Source organism: Podarcis filfolensis, assembly GCF_964270895.1.
Source record: "Podarcis filfolensis genome assembly, chromosome: 1".
In the NCBI taxonomy this organism is placed as follows: domain Eukaryota; kingdom Metazoa; phylum Chordata; class Lepidosauria; order Squamata; family Lacertidae; genus Podarcis; species Podarcis filfolensis.
The window spans coordinates 47,292,065-47,310,402 of record NC_139604.1 but is presented as its reverse complement, the minus strand read 5'-3'; the positions used below and the strand labels follow the sequence as shown (position 1 = coordinate 47,310,402).

At 38.1% G+C, this 18,338-nt stretch overlaps 1 protein-coding gene across 1 annotated transcript in view; it reads left to right on the top strand.

Annotated features, from left to right (window-relative positions):
* Nucleotides 1-18,338, top strand: part of EPB41L5 (erythrocyte membrane protein band 4.1 like 5) — a 58,548-nt gene that overhangs the window by 4,918 nt on the left and 35,292 nt on the right. The window contains exons 2-11 of the mRNA XM_083584964.1: nt 24-208; nt 4,581-4,685; nt 9,281-9,323; nt 10,263-10,341; nt 11,267-11,311; nt 12,065-12,117; nt 14,973-15,093; nt 15,610-15,697; nt 16,231-16,319; nt 16,930-16,999. Of these exons, the coding sequence (XP_083441090.1) occupies nt 29-208; nt 4,581-4,685; nt 9,281-9,323; nt 10,263-10,341; nt 11,267-11,311; nt 12,065-12,117; nt 14,973-15,093; nt 15,610-15,697; nt 16,231-16,319; nt 16,930-16,999 (873 nt within the window). The 5' untranslated portion in view covers nt 24-28. The remainder of the gene's footprint in view (nt 1-23; nt 209-4,580; nt 4,686-9,280; nt 9,324-10,262; nt 10,342-11,266; nt 11,312-12,064; nt 12,118-14,972; nt 15,094-15,609; nt 15,698-16,230; nt 16,320-16,929; nt 17,000-18,338) is intronic.

The following is an 18,338-nucleotide window of genomic DNA, read 5'->3' as shown; positions in this document are numbered from 1 at the left end:
CAACTTTTTATTGGCCTGTTTAGTAACGATGCTGAGCTTCTTTCGACGAACGCTTGGGCGCAGGTCTATGCGCAAACATGCTGAGAAGGAACGGCTAAGAGAGGCCCAGCGAGCTGCAACTCACATCCCTGCTGCTGGAGATGAGAAATCCATAATTACATGCCGTGTCTCTTTGCTGGATGGAACTGATGTCAGTGTGGACTTGCCGGTATGATAATTACATTACTTTTTCAACATGGTTGAATCATGTTTGAGAGAATAATTGTGTTCTTCTTTATCTTAGAGTTGAATTAGATCATTGTGCTCATGTCATGGTTTTCAACCATAGTAGCCACAGTGAGCTGTGTATTACTATCCTCAAGGTTGGATTATTGTAATGTGCTGAACGTGGGGATGCCCTTGAGCAGCAGTTAGTGCAAAACATGACAGCTAGACTGCTGTATGGTGCAGCCTGCTGGAAAGAAATTAATAGTAGTTTGGGACTGCCAGTTTGCTAAATTCAAAGTGCTTGTACAGTGGTACCTCGGGTTACATACACTTCAGGTTACAGACGCTTCAGGTTACAGACTCCGCTAACCCAGAAATAGTACCTCGGGTTAAGAACTTTGCTTCAAGATGAGAACAGAAATCGTGCTCCAGAGGTGCGGCGGCAGCGGGAGGCCCCATTAGCTAAAGTGGTGCTTCAGGTTAAGAACAGTTTCAGGTTAAGAATGGACCTCCAGAACGAATTAAGTACTTAACCTGAGGTACCACTGTAATTGTAACAGGATATACATTTTGTGTAGTTAATGTGCAACACACTAGCAGATTGAAATTTACACATTTCAATTTGTGCTCAATTTCTCTCTTAATCCAAAGCCTGGACATTCCACTTTATGAACTTTGATTTCCAGCCTAACTGAAATTAACAAGGAAAATATGGCATAGCTCCATTCAAGGGACACAGTTAATTTCATAATTTCACTGTTTACTATGTACATAGGGCACCAATATAAAAGCACTTTGACAAACATAAGAGATTGAAGCACAGGGACCAGCCTTCAAATTTCTGGTTTTTATTATTTTAATGTTTTCCATGTTCTACTCTGGAAACATTTGAGTTGAAGGGTTAATACACACACAAAGATACATCCATATTTAATATCCAGATAGATAGATAAATAGATATCCTTGTCTATTTTTATTGGTTCCTTGGTCTGATTTTAGAAACTGCAGTGATGTGAACCATGAAGTCATACCAACACTGTACTGGTATATGGAAAAGGGGAGGATAAGTCGATAGTTACATAACCCTATATTTGTCATTCTTGGCAGCAAGATTTGGAACTGGAACATCTGGCAGGAAGCTGAGCTGACCTAGCAATATTGCACTGGAGAAGCATAGTATTTGCTTTAGGAAATATTTGCTTAAGCCAACACATAAGAGAGTGGGCTGCCCACTTAACAGAGGCAGCTTTCTGATCACTGTTCACTAGTGAATATTACTGATCAAGCTACATACACCAGCTTAATATACCGTATTTTTCGCTCTATAAGATGCACCAGACCATAAGGCGCACCTAGTTTTTGGAAGAGGAAAACAAGGAAAAAAAATATTCTGAATCCCAGAAGCCAGGACAGCAAGTGGGATCGCTGCACAGCAATCCTGCTTGCTGTCCTGGCTTATGGGATAGCCGCGGGCAGCCTCTCCCGGGCAGCGGATGAAGGCTCCCCTTGCCCGGGAGATGCTGCACGCGTCTAAGGCTCCCCCAAGAGCCGCGCTCCCTTTAAAGAGTGGGCGGAGTGTGAATCGTATGTAACCTGAAGCATATGTAACCCGAGGTACCACTGAATATAAGTGCAATTTTTTCTTTCTCTCTCTCTGAAGAAAAGTGTATAGATTGTGCATTACCATTTGCCTGTGTTGTAAGCTACAGTGGTACCTCGGGTTACCCAAAGTACCACTGTATAGAGCAGGCACGTCCAACTCCCAAGAGAATGCAATCTACTCCCAGTACAAAAAAAGCTGGCAGTGATCTACCCATTGTCATTGCTAATAGTTGTTAAGCTTTTTTTTGGGGGGGGGGGACAAGCCAAAGTTGTTGAGCTTTTTGGAGGGCAGCGCTACAGACAACATTGCTTCCACTTTCAGCGGCCTTTTACATTTATGGCGGCTAAGCAGACAGCTAGCACCCAGGGCAGGAGGAGTCATTACTAGCCCGCAATCTACCACTAACGTGAGGCTATTGATTGCGAACGACCTGTTGGACATGCCTGCTATAGATAAACCAAAGAGGGCTGCTTTGTATTAGTTGTGACTACCTGCTTTTTTCAGAAACCTCAGGAGTTGTTAGCAATGATGTGGTGTGGAAATTTTTCCACTGCTTTGCTGTTCCATTGAAAATGTTCTGTTTATTATTATTTCACTGGTAACAATTATGCGTGTTGTTTTGCCTCACATTGTAGAATGTATAGTTGCCATTTTGACAGACAAAGGCTTGTGGAGTTATATTGCAAAACCCATAGAATTGCTGTATTTAAAAAGTTGAGGCACAATACACACAAAAGATCACTTGCATAAAATCTTACTGTGGTGAATGCAGAGATTGTGAATTATTCTTTTTTTTTCCAGTAAATGCAGCCCTGTTCTCCATGTCAATTACTTTAAACTTTCTGGCCACAAACAGATTTCACTTTGCAGTATTTTTGTGGGTTTCTTTTTCTTTCTTTCTTTCTTTCTTTCTTTCTTTCTTTCTTTCTATTTAACCTCTCTGGATGGCTGGGCATGGGAAAGAGCAGGCCGGAGATCAAGGCGACCCTGGGTGGAAAATTCTAGTAGCTGCATTGTGGATGGATGCTTAGGGACATTCTTTCCTAAAACTTGTTAACATCAGTACCATTTTTTTTTTTTGCACCCAGCTAGACGTTTTGAAGCATCTAGGAGCAATTTCACAATGCAATAAAACAAATTTTAAAATGCATCTATAAAAACAATTTCAAATCCAATACAGATACTGACTAAGATAAAACTCTTCTCTCAGAGGGCTTGTTGAAAGTGGAAGATCTTAACAAACACCAAACAGGCAGTAGAAGTAGTGCCTGATATGGCCTGATAAGATGGTACCTGCAGGAGGCCCTGCCCTGCAGAGCACAATGGATGATTGGATATATAAGGGAAGGAGATGATATTTTTGTCCTGGTCCTCAGCTGTATAGGGCTTTGTGCATCAGTACCAGCACCTTGAAACTAGCCCAGTAGTTAATTGGCAGCCAGAGCTGCAGCACCCATGTACTTTTGGAATAGGGTTCTTAGCCTTCCTGAAACAAGCTATTTGACTATTGTGGGCTTTCATGAGTGCAATGTAAAGTTTGCTGTCAAACTTAGTGTCTCAAGAATTGAGACACTAAGAACATTGTCAGAGCACTGAGAAACATAAATATTTTTGGTGACATTTTTAGATTTCCTCTTCAATTCCGTTTCAAATGAAGTGATTCTAAATGAAGTTATTGAGTGTTTGTCAGGTTATGTTGAACAATTTGTGTGGCACTGCAAATCATTTTGTTCGGCTTTTTTGCCTACGCATATTCACATTATTTGTGACTGTAGAGGCCAGAAATGAAATCTGCAATTCTGTGAAGTTCATAGGTTGAAGAAAGGGCCTCTGGACCTCCAGAATTACAGGCTGCATATTGTTCCAATGAGTTCTTAAATGTTTAATGTGTTTATTTTTTCAGTAATTTTGGATTCAGTAATGAATATTAAAAGAAGTTGGGGCAGTGGGAGATTATAGATGAGGTAAAACAGTTGGGAAATAACAGTTATCATGCAGTTCATAAGGGTGCTGAGTTTCAGGACTAGATCAGTAACTTCTGGTTCGTTAAGGTCGGCGATCTAGAGATAGTGATTGCTGAGATTGAGTTTAAGGGAGAAGAAAGATGCTCATGTAGTCCTGAACCTGGCTGTCACAGTCCTGGGAAGGAGATGCTTTCCCCTCTACTATACTTTTGGGGAGAGTGGGGGTGGGGAAATTGAGTTTACAGGATCCATATATTCATGGTACGCATCTCTGAACCCTAATTCCATCTCTGGATAGTTTTAAGCTGTTAATTTTTCTGCTGAACTGGGCAGGGAGTTATTAATCAGAACTGGAAGAAGCACCCCCCCCTTCTCCACTGATATGATTTAATTTTAATTGTGATTTTGATGTAGTTATATTAATTTTTGTGGTTTTAATATATCTGTAAATTGGGGTCTACACATGAAGGATGGCATAGAAATTAATCAGATAAATCTTGTGCTTCCTGGAGGGCAAGAAGCATGCTCAGTCTTCTTCAGGCTATTTTTGTGTATATGTGTGAGAGAGTATAAAGTGAATATGCAGAAACCATTGCCTTCAGTTTTGTTACCAAAATGATAGTCAAAGGCTATCAGGTTTGCTATTAGAAGTAATATAAGCAGTTGACAGAATTGGTGTCTAGAGAGGAGCAATGCATTATTGTTTTTACTGGAATTTCTGAGTGCATGCAGAATTGCCCTCAAAAATAAGGTTAATCATCAACTAATCAGCCTCTTACTAACACAAGTTCCTCTTGTAATTTCAGAAAAAAGCCAAAGGACAGCAGCTGTTTGAACAGATCATGTACCATCTGGACCTCATTGAAAATGACTATTTTGGATTACGATTCATGGATTCTGCACAAGTAGCAGTGAGTGGCATGGGGTTTTTTCTTCTTCTTACAGTAGTAAAGTTAATTAAATCATACCAGGCCAAACACAAGATTTGTGCAAGTGTTAAGTTGTTCTTGGTACAACAAAATTTATAGATGAGTTTAAGAAATTGTCCTGAACTTCAGTATAAAATCAGTTTCCCTTTTTCATGTCCTCTGTCCTGGTTTTGATAGATAAAACTATGGATCAGAGAGTTGTTGGTTCTAATTCAAATCTCAAAAATGAGAATATGTTTAATTTTCCCCCCTTTTAATTTGTATTGAAGTAAATCAAACAAATCAAGACAATAAAATAATAGAAGTTCATAACTTCTGTTTCTTTCATAATATGAAAAGTATTTTTTTAGTGCCTTGGAGTCTTTGTTGCATGTAATTCATGTTACACACATGTTTATTGGATCATAGTTTAAAGGTCCTGGTTTAAAGGCCATAGTTTAAAGGCTGCTTTGGACAGAACCATTAGAAAGGAGGGTCGGGGGGGGGGGTGTATGACCTCTCAGTGCCCCAGACCTGACCCATAAAATCTTAATGCAGCATCATAGAAACTTTAAGGCAGGGGTGGGGAAACTCTGCCCCTCCAGGCCATGCTTTTAAAACCACACTTATCTGCTGGTCAACTGACATCACTCTGATGGGGGAGAAATAAGTTGATTGGCGAGGGGGTTAATTTTGGTGTTGCCTTCAAAGCTCAGTGTCACCCACCACCACTATGATTTGGCCTTCCAGGAGTGGGGAGATAAGGATCTGGTCCACGAGGCAGAAAAGGATCCCCACCCCTGCTTTAAGGTCATCTGAGAAAAACTATCATTCCAAATGGCAGATCTGACTTCAGTGCAGTTGCAGTTCTGTGTGTTCTGAGAATGCAGGGCTCTAGTAATCCCATTTTCCAGGATTGTTAGAATTCTTTTTTGGTGTTCTGGTCAAGCACAAAACCTTTCTGGTTTTTGCGTGTGTTGCTGGACTGTTTCTACCCGGTCTTAAATTCATGATTCAGTCAAAAGGCATATGCACCAAGCACACACAATTTAGTCATGATCTTGGTTAATTAAGTGTGTCTGTATATATTACATAGAATTTCACAACTGAGATTATTTTGGTAGTTCTTCATTGCATTTCCACCACCTCACATGCCAGTGCAATGAAAAACTCTTCTGACCTTAATCATATTTTCTTGTGACTTGTTCTTATAGCCTAGGGTTCCATGAGCCTCACTTGATACTGTATGATTTACTTGCTTTAGGCAATTTATATTTGTTTGCATTCAGCTGGTCATTGTGCACTTGGAAGAGCGCATTGCTCAGTCAAATGCAATTGCTTCAGCTTTCTGTTTATTGTGATGCAGTGCTAATGTTTGTCAGGTATATAAAAATGGTGTTAAAGACCATGTCTTTTCTATTTTAATGAGCTCTGCCTTTTATAGAAATAGTTGAATCTTGAATGATGTTGATGTCGTACAGGCTAATTCTGTGAGTATAATTTGGGAGTTGTCTTCACAATTCAAGAGACTTTTTTGTTCCAGTGTCTCTGTTGCTTCCCCCTCCCATTGTATTTTTGGTTAACATTGAGTTAAAAGGGACCCTAAACAACACCAATGCAAATAATTCACCTTAGTGCTGTATATTCAACCTTAAACCTACTGCCCAGGAAATCATCAAAAATCATAAAAATCATCCCAGGAGGAAAAAGGCTTTTGCATGTATTCATTTTGTAATTACAGCAGGAGGTTCATGGCTTGCAGGGATGGCTAGCAGCCCAATAGTAGGGAGATCTGTGAGTAGCTTGGCTCAGGCCAAAAAAGTTGCAGGACACTTTCTCAGATTGTAAATTTTTCAGTAGGGAGTATCCTCTGGCTTAATCTTTTGACCCATTACTCTTACCATAACCTTGCCTTGTTTCGTGAAGTGTGTATTTCTGCAGGATTAGAGTTCGTGCCTGACCCTGCTGAATTTGACAGCTGCGGTAGGAAAAGTAATATATTCCAAGCACTGTGTTGCAGTTTACTTGGAGTAAAGTATAGTTACCAAGTGCAACTGCAACATGAGATCAGGTCTAAGTGTCTCCCAGGCTTTGTTCTGTAAAAGTAATTCCCTCCCCCTCTTCTGTGTGCCAGTCAAGCTGAACTCTTGGAGATGGCGCTGGTGTTAGGAACTGAGTTGAACTAAGTGGTGTCAGTGCCTGTCTCTGGTCTGTTAACTGCCTTTCTGTGGAATGTGGAGGAGGTGAAAGAAAACAGATTGGAGATGAAGCAAACTTATACTTTGCCCTACAGTCTGGGAACATCTTTCTCTTTTTTTCTTTTTTCTCTTTTCTTTTCTTTTCTTTTCTTTTCTTTTCTTCCTTCTCTGTCCCTATTGTTTATGTATACGGCACCATAGCACTTGTAATACTCTACTTTGGTGGATTTGTTTTCTTACCAAAGGAAACTTATGTTGGATGGGTGCAGACAACTGATGGAAAACTATCCAAAGAAGGCATGTTTATGGTATAACTTCCTATAATTGATTGATTGCATTGAATGAAATAATCTTATTTCGTTCCAAAGCAGTAGGACAGTTCCATGAAAATATCAACCAACAGGCCCTTTTTAATCTTCCTATATAGTTAGCATGCTATGTATCTTTTTAAAGATAGTTTTCCAAAGTTTTATTATCTGGCAACAGTTCTACACATGAGTGAAACATCCAGAAGCAGGGCATGCAGAATGATTCAGAATTTCTCTTAATTTTTTTACTAACTTTTGGCTAAATACTTTTCAATTCATTTAACAACCCGTTATTTTATTGGTAGTTTCGCTTTGGCTTTTGATACCTGCGAAGAAATGGTATGTTAGGAATAAATATTAGTGAGGTCTTGTTTTGTAGGTTGCGTGTGAGTGAGTGACTTGTCGCAAGCAATGTTGGTCATATTAAGCTGGTCACAGAAAACGTTTTCCCCACAGGGATAAATAAACAGTATGAGAAGTTTGACACTTGCCCATGAAACATTAGCTGTTTTTGTATGTGGCTGCAGATGGGGAAAATTGATTCACACTTTAAGAGAATACAGTTCTCTAAGTTACAGATATATTCTTGAAGTTGCAAAACTCTTGTGTTGGTCAAATACTTTAAAACACAGTTCTAAAAAGGCAAACGTTAACTATTTGGCATGCTTCTTGGTTTTTGGTTTTTGTAGGCAAGATCAGTCCAGTTCAACCACAAATAGTTTAATGTTATTTGGAGTTCAAATAATATTAGTTAACACACAAATTATTATGTAAACAAGCTTACAAATATAATGGTGGTAATTATGGAATTACCTAACAACAACAGGAACAACAACAGCTGTCATTTAATTATGATTCCACTACTGCTACTCTATTGGTATAGTTCAGGAACAGTTTAATCATGTGGTCTTTGTTGGTTTAGATGAATTTTGTCAAGTTTCCCAAATGCTTAGAAATTTGATGGTGTAAGATGGGTGTATGTTGTTTCATACTGTTTGTAATGTATTTTAAATTGCAATCCTGGGGCTTTGGTATATTATTAGTATTAGTATTAGTATCATCAACATTTGCTGCAGGTGGGATTAGAGTTGCCATAGCTGCTGTCATTGTGAACATCCTGTGTTTAGAGGTGAGCCCATATGTATCACAGGGCTGCATGTGCCATTTTGGGTCAGTCTCAGTCTGGGGGAGAGAGGATTAGGTGATGTCAAGTTGTACTAGCATCAGGTCTGACAACCATCTCCATTATAAGATGCCTGTCAGCACACTATTGACTACAGCATGGGGTGGGGAGCCACATAATGTATTCTGAATGATAGCAGTGGTATTTAAAGGGAAGCCTGAGGCCACAGGTGGTAACTCCACAGTATTATACTTGGAATGGTATCATTTCATATAAGGATGTTATCACCTAGGAAAAATATTTGGCAGATTTAAGGAAATACCCGACCCGTAGTTCGCATATTTTGTGAACTTAGCTGCTACATCCTTATGTTCTGAACTTAATGTGATCTGCAAGTTTTTATCTTGTACTGCTTGCTTCATTCCAGCTGCTGAGCTCTCTGAGAGGAACTTGTATAAACAATTCATGCTAATGCTTGTGTCAGCACTTGAAAGAAACAATGCATTCCACAATACTAGTTTTTAAGCGTAACTGTGAGAAAGTTTGTGTGCTTGAATAGAAAGGATGCACTTTTAAGTGAAAAGTTACATTGGCATGCCTTTTCCTTTCTTAGATGGGAGATACAATCTTTTTCATATCTCTTTGGTAAGATGGCAGCCTGAAACATATGTTAGAATTCTGACAATCCCAGCAGCTTTCTGGCTCTGTGACTTGCAAAGATACATTTGTGCTGCAAATCGCAGATCATGATTTCAGTGCTCAAGAAATTATTAACTTGCCTCTTGAAACATATTCTAGCAAGCTGTTACAGTCAATTAACTGTAGGTCTGGCACACTGAATGTGTTGCTCTTAAAATGCTTTATACTGCTTAGAACTATTTTGGCTTGTTCTGTTCTATGAGTTTCTAATTTGCATACTATATTTTTGTGTTGAAAGCATAAAGTTTATAATTATTATTTTTCTTTCAGCACTGGTTGGACAACACAAAGAGTATTAAAAAACAAGTTAAAAGTAAGTGAAGTTTGTGTTTTTAAAAATCTGATTTACTTGTGTATTGATGAATACTTTGTTTCCCCAAAATATACCATGGCAGTATGAAGCTGTTCAAAGAACAGTGTTGTAATGCCAAGTTTCTGGCATTACAACCGATCTTTGACTCACATTACATTTACTACATGACATATTGAAAGCTAATTCAGTACAGGGCAAAAAAGAAAAGAAAAAAGGGGCTCCAATTGTTTAAAGATTCTGTAGCACATTTCTTTTTGCACTTTCTGCCTTATGCGTATTACTAAAATGGATTTGGTGGACTATATTTTAGTAATCTTTGCTTTGCTGACCTATTGTGATGTGTATTTTTATTTTTTCTGTGACTGATATACACTGACTTTTTTAAAAGGAACTGTTCTAGTAATGTAAATCAAAAGGGGGAAGAAACTTTGAAGATCTGGTATTACAGGTGACCTAAATCAGTGGGTGTTGAGGAGGTGCATGAGTAACATCATACTCCTGGTTTAGAATTTCTGTCATTAGAAGGAAATGAGGTGTGGAGTCTACTGCAATAAAATGTTTAGCTAGCTATCTTCCTATGACACAAACAACAGGAGGTACTCCCCAAAACCTAAGACTGCCTGGGCAGAGTTTATAAGGATTTGATTGGGGTACAAAGCAGAGATTGATGGATTCCTCAGTTCATGGAATAGAGCCTTGTAATATTGGGATTAACCTAGATTTGTCTGTTCTTCTTGGCAAGACAAATCAACTTAATGTAATGAGACTGAGTTGGCTTCTGGTATATAAAACTACTACTGTTTGTTTAGCATTCTCTTTTTTTTGCTAGTGTGCTCAGTATTACAGAAGGGATTCCCACCGCCTTTGAATTCTGATTAGTGAATATATTTACAAAATAATATCCTTGCTGTCAGAAACCTAATATATTCACTTTTGTAGTTGGTCCACCATACTGTCTACATCTTCGTGTAAAGTTTTACTCTTCCGAGCCAAACAACCTACGTGAAGAGCTCACCAGGTACGTTGTATGCAGTGATACAAACTGGAGATCTCAAATCCAGTACAGGCAACAACCAATTTATGTGCGTCTTTCACACACACACACACACACACACAGCACCAAACCTGGAAGTGACCCTAAAACATCACTAAAAGGGTGGGGAGGGGAGGGGTGGAACATTTTACATGGGCCCCTCCAATGCGTGCAAGGGTCGAGAACATAGCGTCCTGTGCAAAACAAGGATTGCTTGCTTGTTTGCAGTACATTTGCTTTTTAGATTACATTAGTATCTGTCATACTAATCTGAATATGATTGTTGGCGGTCTCTCTTTTCCCCCGCTCATAGATGAATCAAAATTCCAATCCACCTGGTTATATCTCACTACTGTAATGTCCCTGAATGATAAAATTGCAGGGAAGGCATTTGGGCAGAATCTCACATACATTGTCACAGTTTCAAGGTGTTCCATTCCCACAGTACAGTGAATAGGAGTTCCCAACACTTCAGGGAACTGGTAGTTCTTTGGTGCTGGGCGTCTTCCTTTCTGCTGTGAGTAATCCTTATACCCAGTCCTTCAGCTCTGGCCTTTGCTGTAAATTGGGTCCTGATAATCTTTACAAAATCATTAATGAACTGTAGTTTTGAGGAAACACTGAACTTTTATAGAAATATTTTTAGACATGTTTGGGAAATCCATCCACCCCCTTTCAGCATTGCACACTAGGAAATCAGAGAAAACAGAAACTACAAATTGGATATTCTTTTATTAGAATTTCATTCTCTTGCGATGAAATATACTGCTCCATGTTTCCATACTTGAAATGAGAGACCACAGTGCGTTATCTCATAATTAAGTCTAGCTGCTGATATTTGCTGCTCGTCTCCAGTGCTGGAATTGTTCACAAACTCATGGATGTTTCTTGCTCTTTCTTCCTGAAATAGATATTTATTTGTTCTTCAGCTAAAACAGGACATTTTGAGTGGCAAGTAAGTACTGTTGATAATTACGCTAAATGAAGGGGGCTTGTCTCTTATCAAATATGTGCAGGAAATTTAGGATACAAATATAGAACATGTGCATCTCCAAGGTGCTGAAAGTATTAGTAGCTACTTACCATGCTTTGTAGCAGTGGACATTAATGGACTCTGGTAGTTATAATTAGCCATTTGTTTAGATTCTTTGCTCAGATTTAGTATTTAAAATTCCACAATTGCATCTTAGAAATCTTCATAATTTTTTACCGCCTAAAGCAGTGGTTCTCAAAGGGTGTGGCATGGAGAAATAAGTTTGAGAACCACTGGCCTAAAGGCTATGGTCAGGTTTCTGCAAGATTGTACAATAGAGGAGGGAGGTGGTATGTTGAGAATGGGGATGTGCTGCTGTATGTGGTGCGTAACCTGTGTGATGTCAATTATTAATGGTTCCTTTAATTCAAATGCAGACTTTTTGGGACAGATTTGGTGTGGCATAATTGAAGACTATATTAATGATTCCCCAGTCCATATAGTTGTAGGATCTAGGCTGACTTAGGCAAGCTTATTTGCTCCTTTAATGTAAACCGTACATTTCTGAAAATCCAAGTGCTAAAGGAACATGTGTTTTAAGTATATTTCTGAGTAATATGTCAAGTTCGCTGAAACGGTTCACTACATCTGCCCCTTCCAAATCGTTGACCCATAATCATTTCCTCATACTGCTGTTGAAATTTGCTTGACGTTCTTTTTTTTTTCCCATTGCAGGTTGGAGTGTCCATTTGAAACAGCTGTGCAGTTGTCAGCTTACATGTTACAAGGTGAGCTGCCTTAAGGGAACTGCCTTTGTGTGGGTGTATTGCTTGAGGTGCAGGACTGATTCGAATAAGACAAGCTTTCCTTTACAGATAGCAAACCTTATGTAAACTGCTGGTCACATTAATTGCCAGGGATTCAGATAAATTACTGTACCTGAGCTATTTCTGGGCACTGTTGCTTTTTCGCTTTAGGGATATATTTCATAGCCAGAGGATTATAACAGCTGATAGGGCTCAGTCATGTGAGGCTTATCACTAAGATCTTAGCTTTTTCTTGCTACTGTACAATCTAGCACGAGTGGGAAGTATGAGTGGGATCCTGGGGTGCGGACTACCTTATAGTCCTTGTGTAGGAAAAAGGAGGGCAGGCGTGAGAAGAATTAACTTGCTTAAGTGAAATAATTATTTTTCCATAGATGCCTCAGAGCTTTGGTTCCATTCAGAAAAACACTGTGAACCTCATATTGAGATTTGTTGGTTATTTTGGCAAAGCAAGCTCAGAATTCTGCACTTTGACCTCTACATTTGTACTTACTGAAAGAGATGTCAGCTTGGAAGTGTTTATTAGGGATAGTTTGCAACAGAAATTAAGTGTTTTCTTGATTACCTTGCATGATTCTCTCTCTCTCTCTCTCTCTCTCTCTCTCTCTCTGTGTGTGTGTGTGTGTGTGTGTGTGTGCGCGCACACACACACACACACCTTTATGTCAACAAAATCCTGATTTCATTTTTAAGAGTAATTGCATTACAATGGGTTGTAGTCGCACAGCCTGTGCCTATTTGAGGACTTTAAAACCCTTTTATATAGAAATAAGTCCAACTACATTCATTCAATGAAACCTCAAAGTAAGTGTGTCTAGAATCATTATTGCAAGATCATTACTGCAGAGCAAAAGGAATTTTCTGTGATTCTCATAGTTCTGATTGTAGATAACTGTGTTGGAAGTAGATACTCATAAGTTCCTAAGCAGTGATCAGTGGCTGTTAGTCTTGTATCAAATGTAGTTTTTAAAGTTATCTATATTTCCTGTGGGACTTAGAATCTTAGAAAGTATTATATATGCCTGCCAGGTAAAACAGTATGTCGCAAGAAGGTACTTCCCCACACAAAAGGAGCGGGTGGTACTGTGGTCTAAACCACTGAGCCTCTTGGGCTTGCTGATCGGAAGGTCAGCAGTTTGAATCTGCACAACGGTGGTGAGCGCCTTTTGCTGTGTCCTAGCTTCTACCAACCCAGCAGTTCTAAAGCATACCAGTGCAAGTAGATAAATAGGTACTGTTGCGGTAGGAAAGTAAACGGCATTTCCATGCACTCTGGCACTCGTCAGGGTGTTCTGTTGTGCCAGAAGTGTTTTAGTCATGCTGACCACATGACCCCACAGCCTTGGTACAAAAGGTTATATGTATGAGAATATTTATAAATTAATGTTGATCTTTTTTTAATGTATGAGGCAACACACACAAAATGTGATTTTCTGTATTGCTTAGATAGGAGAGGGGGACAGACTTGGTGATGTATTCTGACAATCTTTCAGAGGAATTCATAAATTTGCTGTTTGTTGGGATGGTAAAACCCAATTCTTGATTTTTGTTCCTACTAACAATCTATAGATAGTAGTGTTCAGTTGACAGATAAGAACTCAAGTAACAGTGGTAAGATGGTGATGGAAGATATTGGGTTTGATGGTATGAGTAGGCAACTCATATATCCGTGTAATAAGAGAAGACGCTATTTGCATCAATTCCCCAGAAGATAGTAATTTTGCACATGCTCTCAATCAATATTATATCAGGAGGTTTTGTGTAAGTGGAACATCTGGCTCTTCAAGAAGATTCATTGTTACAGCGGGGCATAGAGGTAGGAGAGAAGCAAGTTGCTTGACTATCCTTTAGTGCAGCCAGTCTAATTAAAGGTAAGATGCAAGAATGTAAAATGCAGCTACTGACAACCAGGGAAAATGAAGGCCTAGTGGATTATCATAGAAGAGGTACATTACACAACACAATGAAGTGTTAGTATTCCTGTTTCTGTAGTGGCGGGATGCAGAGATCCAACTCTGTGAAGAGGGCTGCAGCAAAGCCTTAAAGAATTCATGCCTTGATCCCATTTTGGCATAGATTCTGTTTATAAATTTGCATGACAGTAAATGTTTGATTCCAGGCTTTGATGACAGTGCCCAGTAGACTGCTGAGTAGATCCTATTTAAATTAGCTGGAAGTTAACCTAGCTTTGGAAGCAAGCAAGCATCAAGTAAATTATGGATTTAGAAACTTCCTTAACTTGAAATTGAAAGACTCATGAAAATGCAGCTTAAAATATTTATTCAATAAACTCAGTTGTGTTCAAAGCCCAAGAAATCTATTAAAATATTTACATAGCACAAAATTTAACAAACATGTTATATTATTCAGTGCTGCTTCTTACATTTCCAGCTGCTTCTTTTTACATTTTAAAAGACTGCATTAAAAATTTCATGTTTGTGATGGTAAAAAAAGAAAGTGATCTCACCAAGCATATGCAAGTCTGAGTATCTTTAAAAAAGAGGAATGTAAGAAGTTGAATAACAATGCTAGTTCCCCTGCCAACATACAGTTCCAGTAGTAAATGAAAATACTCTTCCATATAAGTTTTTGTTTGCGTCTGTAGTTCTTCCAAAGCTGATTTAAGATTCAGTTTTAACATGCTAAGATCGAAATACTGATTTCCCATTAAACTGTAAATATTTAAATGAAGTTTTTATTATCTTTGAATAAATGTTCAGTGTGTCAGTGAAATGAGTCATTGTAGGCACTTCGGATTTTGCCATTTCCAAATTTGCTTTTGCTAGAATTTTCTTGAAGTATTCTTCTCTTTACAGCTGAACTTGGTGACTATGACCCTGCTGAACACATCCCTGATATAGTTTCAGAGTTCAGGTTTGTGCCCGAGCAAACTGAAGACATGGAACTCGCCATTTTTGAGAAGTGGAAGGAATACAGGTAAAAAATCTCAAATGGTAAATTGCCACATCCATCCAACGCATACCATTGTATGCATTGCTTTCTTTTGTTGAGTGAAAGGGGACTCCTATGAATACCTTCCTGAGTGTGGTTTTGTATTTCTGTTGAGACAAACTAGAACATAGTGCAAAAGCTGCCTTCATTTTCTGAGCAATCACAGCAAGCTACAAGACACATCTAAGACCAGGTAGTATCATCTGGACAATAGGGTATGCATTTTATGCAGTCTACAGCCTTAGCACTGCTTGATGTTACCAATACAGCTCTGTAAGCTTCCACAGCTTAATTTAGCAATTCAGTATTTTCTTAGCCCCTTGATTTCAAAACAGAACTCAAGTTGGCCATTATTAAAATTGAGTGGAGATCAGCACTATTTGGCTTGCTCTACATATATCAAGTTCCCCTTTTTTTGTATTCTTTCTGTAACCTCGCTTTTTTATCAAGGCATGTTATTTTTAACTTCATGTGATTTTTGTGTAATATAAATCATTTCAGGGGGCAAACACCAGCTCAGGCAGAAACAAATTATTTGAACAAAGCAAAATGGCTGGAAATGTATGGAGTAGACATGCATATAGTCAAGGTAAGTTTATGGTTGTAGGCTGTGCTTTTGGGAACGTTATTTTTAGTACTTCTATAAACATAAATATACCTAAACTTGCAGTCTTTGTAGCAATGAGTTGAAAATAAACTGAGATTTAATATTGTTTGACTTAGGACCAGGTTTGCAGCCTAACGTTAAGTAATTCTCAAGAAACCACATATGATAAAGCATAAATGTAGCTTTCAGTGTAGATTAATATAAGTGAAATGTTCTATGTAACTATGTCTGTTTCTAGAATTCATATCCGTCAGCTTGGCTTGATTGAATCCTCAGAGTAGCAGACAATGTCCTTATAAGCAGTGAAAATAATATCCAGAGATAAAATATTTAATAAAACAAAAAATAATAATAGAATAAATGTTTGGTAAGAGGCTTGTTAATAACATCTGTGACTAAGGCCTTTAATTTTGCTGCAGTATCTTAACAGTGAATGAAAGTATAATTAAAGTAATTTGTAGCAGCATAAAGTCACATCTGTAGGAATATTCTAATCTAATTTGTATCCCTCTTAGGCAAGAGATGGAAATGATTATAGCCTCGGACTAACACCCACAGGAGTTCTTGTGTTTGAAGGAGAAACTAAGATTGGATTGTTCTTCTGGTAAGAAGAATAATTTATAAAATAAATTATTTTAGAGTCTGCAGCCTAGCCCTAGGCTAGAATTTGTAAGTCTTGTAAGCAAGCACGGTCCTGTGTTGGCATTCTCTGTGATTTGCCATAACAGAGCTCTAGGTGTATTGTGAATGGGTGGAATGATTCTTGAAGATGGCTGTAACATCTATTTAGTTTGGGCTTTTGAGAAATTAATGTCTGCATTAGGCTGCGTGTTTATATGTAAAAAAGAGTGGTTTTCCTGAGAGTGCAGATATGTCTGGGCATGGGACATTTTTCAGTAGGATGAATGTATACTTCTCATTCACTGGAAGGAACTAAGAAACTGGTCTACATGAAACAAGCATAAACATTCAAAATCAGAAAATTCAATTGGAATTGTCCTTTAAAAATTAATTTAACATTGACATTTATGTTAAAGCACCCCATGGTTAAACTTGTAATTTTTAAATATTAATTTATAGCACAAGATAATAGCGGGTGTTCTTGGCGTTACATAGGTTTTTGTAAAATATTTTTTACTAGGTGCTGTATGAATTGTGGTGCAATTGCAGTAAAGTACATACATCTTTTTCATTTTAACTTTTTCCCATTGCAGGCCAAAGATCACTAGGTTGGACTTCAGAAAGAATAAATTAACACTAGTGGTGGTTGAAGATGATGAACAGGTAGAAGGAAGTCTTTGTTCATCTTGCTTCTATTGTTGTGAGTTAGCTTAAGCATAAGTATCGTAGCCAAAATAAATTAAGGATGGTTGTGGGTGATAGCGTAAACATTTTTCCTATTGATTGTAATAGGCACTTAGTGAAAATTAGTGTTTGAAAGTGAATAGTGACCTGTCATATTCTGAAGAGACTGTCCTTAAAATTTATTTTTCTACCCAAGAATGAATAATAAGTAACTTTTACAGATAGTTGAAACATTTACCTAACTGCTGAAACATGATATCATTTTAACACCAACAGGCATTGTTCATCTTCTTGAAGTAACACATTGTTACTTGATCTCCTCCGCATACAGTATTAGTATTCTTGTATTCCATTCTTCCACCAAGTTACTCTGGCCAGCACTTGTTTGTTCATCTGCCACCCCCTCCAACTTTATCCTCATAACAGCCCGATGAGATATAGGCTGAAAGTTACTAGCATAAGATCAATCACTCAGTGGTTTTCATCATGGCTGAATGAGGATTTTAACCTGGCTACTTCTCCCAGGCTAGGGTTCAGTATTCTAATCACTAATAATACACTGGATTTCAAGAGTGATCTTTAAGTTTCTATCAATAGTAATGTAAGGTTTCTTCCTCTTTGCATTTGATAAGGCATATTGCTACAGAAGCAGCACTACCGTTCTATTAATTATGGAGAAATTTGGCTGACTTTGTATTACTTCCAAGGAAAAATGTTGGATTTTAAGTGCCTAATTAGTATGTGTTGATTGATTCGGTAAAGAGACTAGAAAATCAGCCTAGGGGAAGGCAGATTGTAAACACCGGTGCTCCAAGCCTTCTTTAAAAAGAAGTAAAAAATGATTTTAATAAATAAATGTCAACTATCTTGAACAAACCACTTGGAAAATTGAAACGCAATCTTTTCCATTCTGTTTGTTCTTCTTGTCAGGCTATTCAAGTTGTTGAAAACCATTATTCTCCTCCCCACTCCCAATCCACAGTCAGCACAAAATATAGCAGCTCCTATATCAAGAAGGCAACATATCGCTCAGCACATGTCTTCAGTTGTGGCTTGGCATTTTTAAAGAAGTTGTGCAGTTTTCCCTTTAAGTGACTAGCGCTGTATAACATGTTTTATAATTGTAATGCTTTTTTCTGTCATAATAACAAAAAAGATAAACTGATCCTCTGCTATTTATATTTTATCTCTCTGGCTTATTCTGTGTCAAGGAAACAGGAAGATCCTGTTATATCAGTAATGTTATAAAATACTGAGAGCACATTGTTCCCGTCAGTATTTTATAACATTCTTGGTTGAACCTACCTTTTGAGTTACG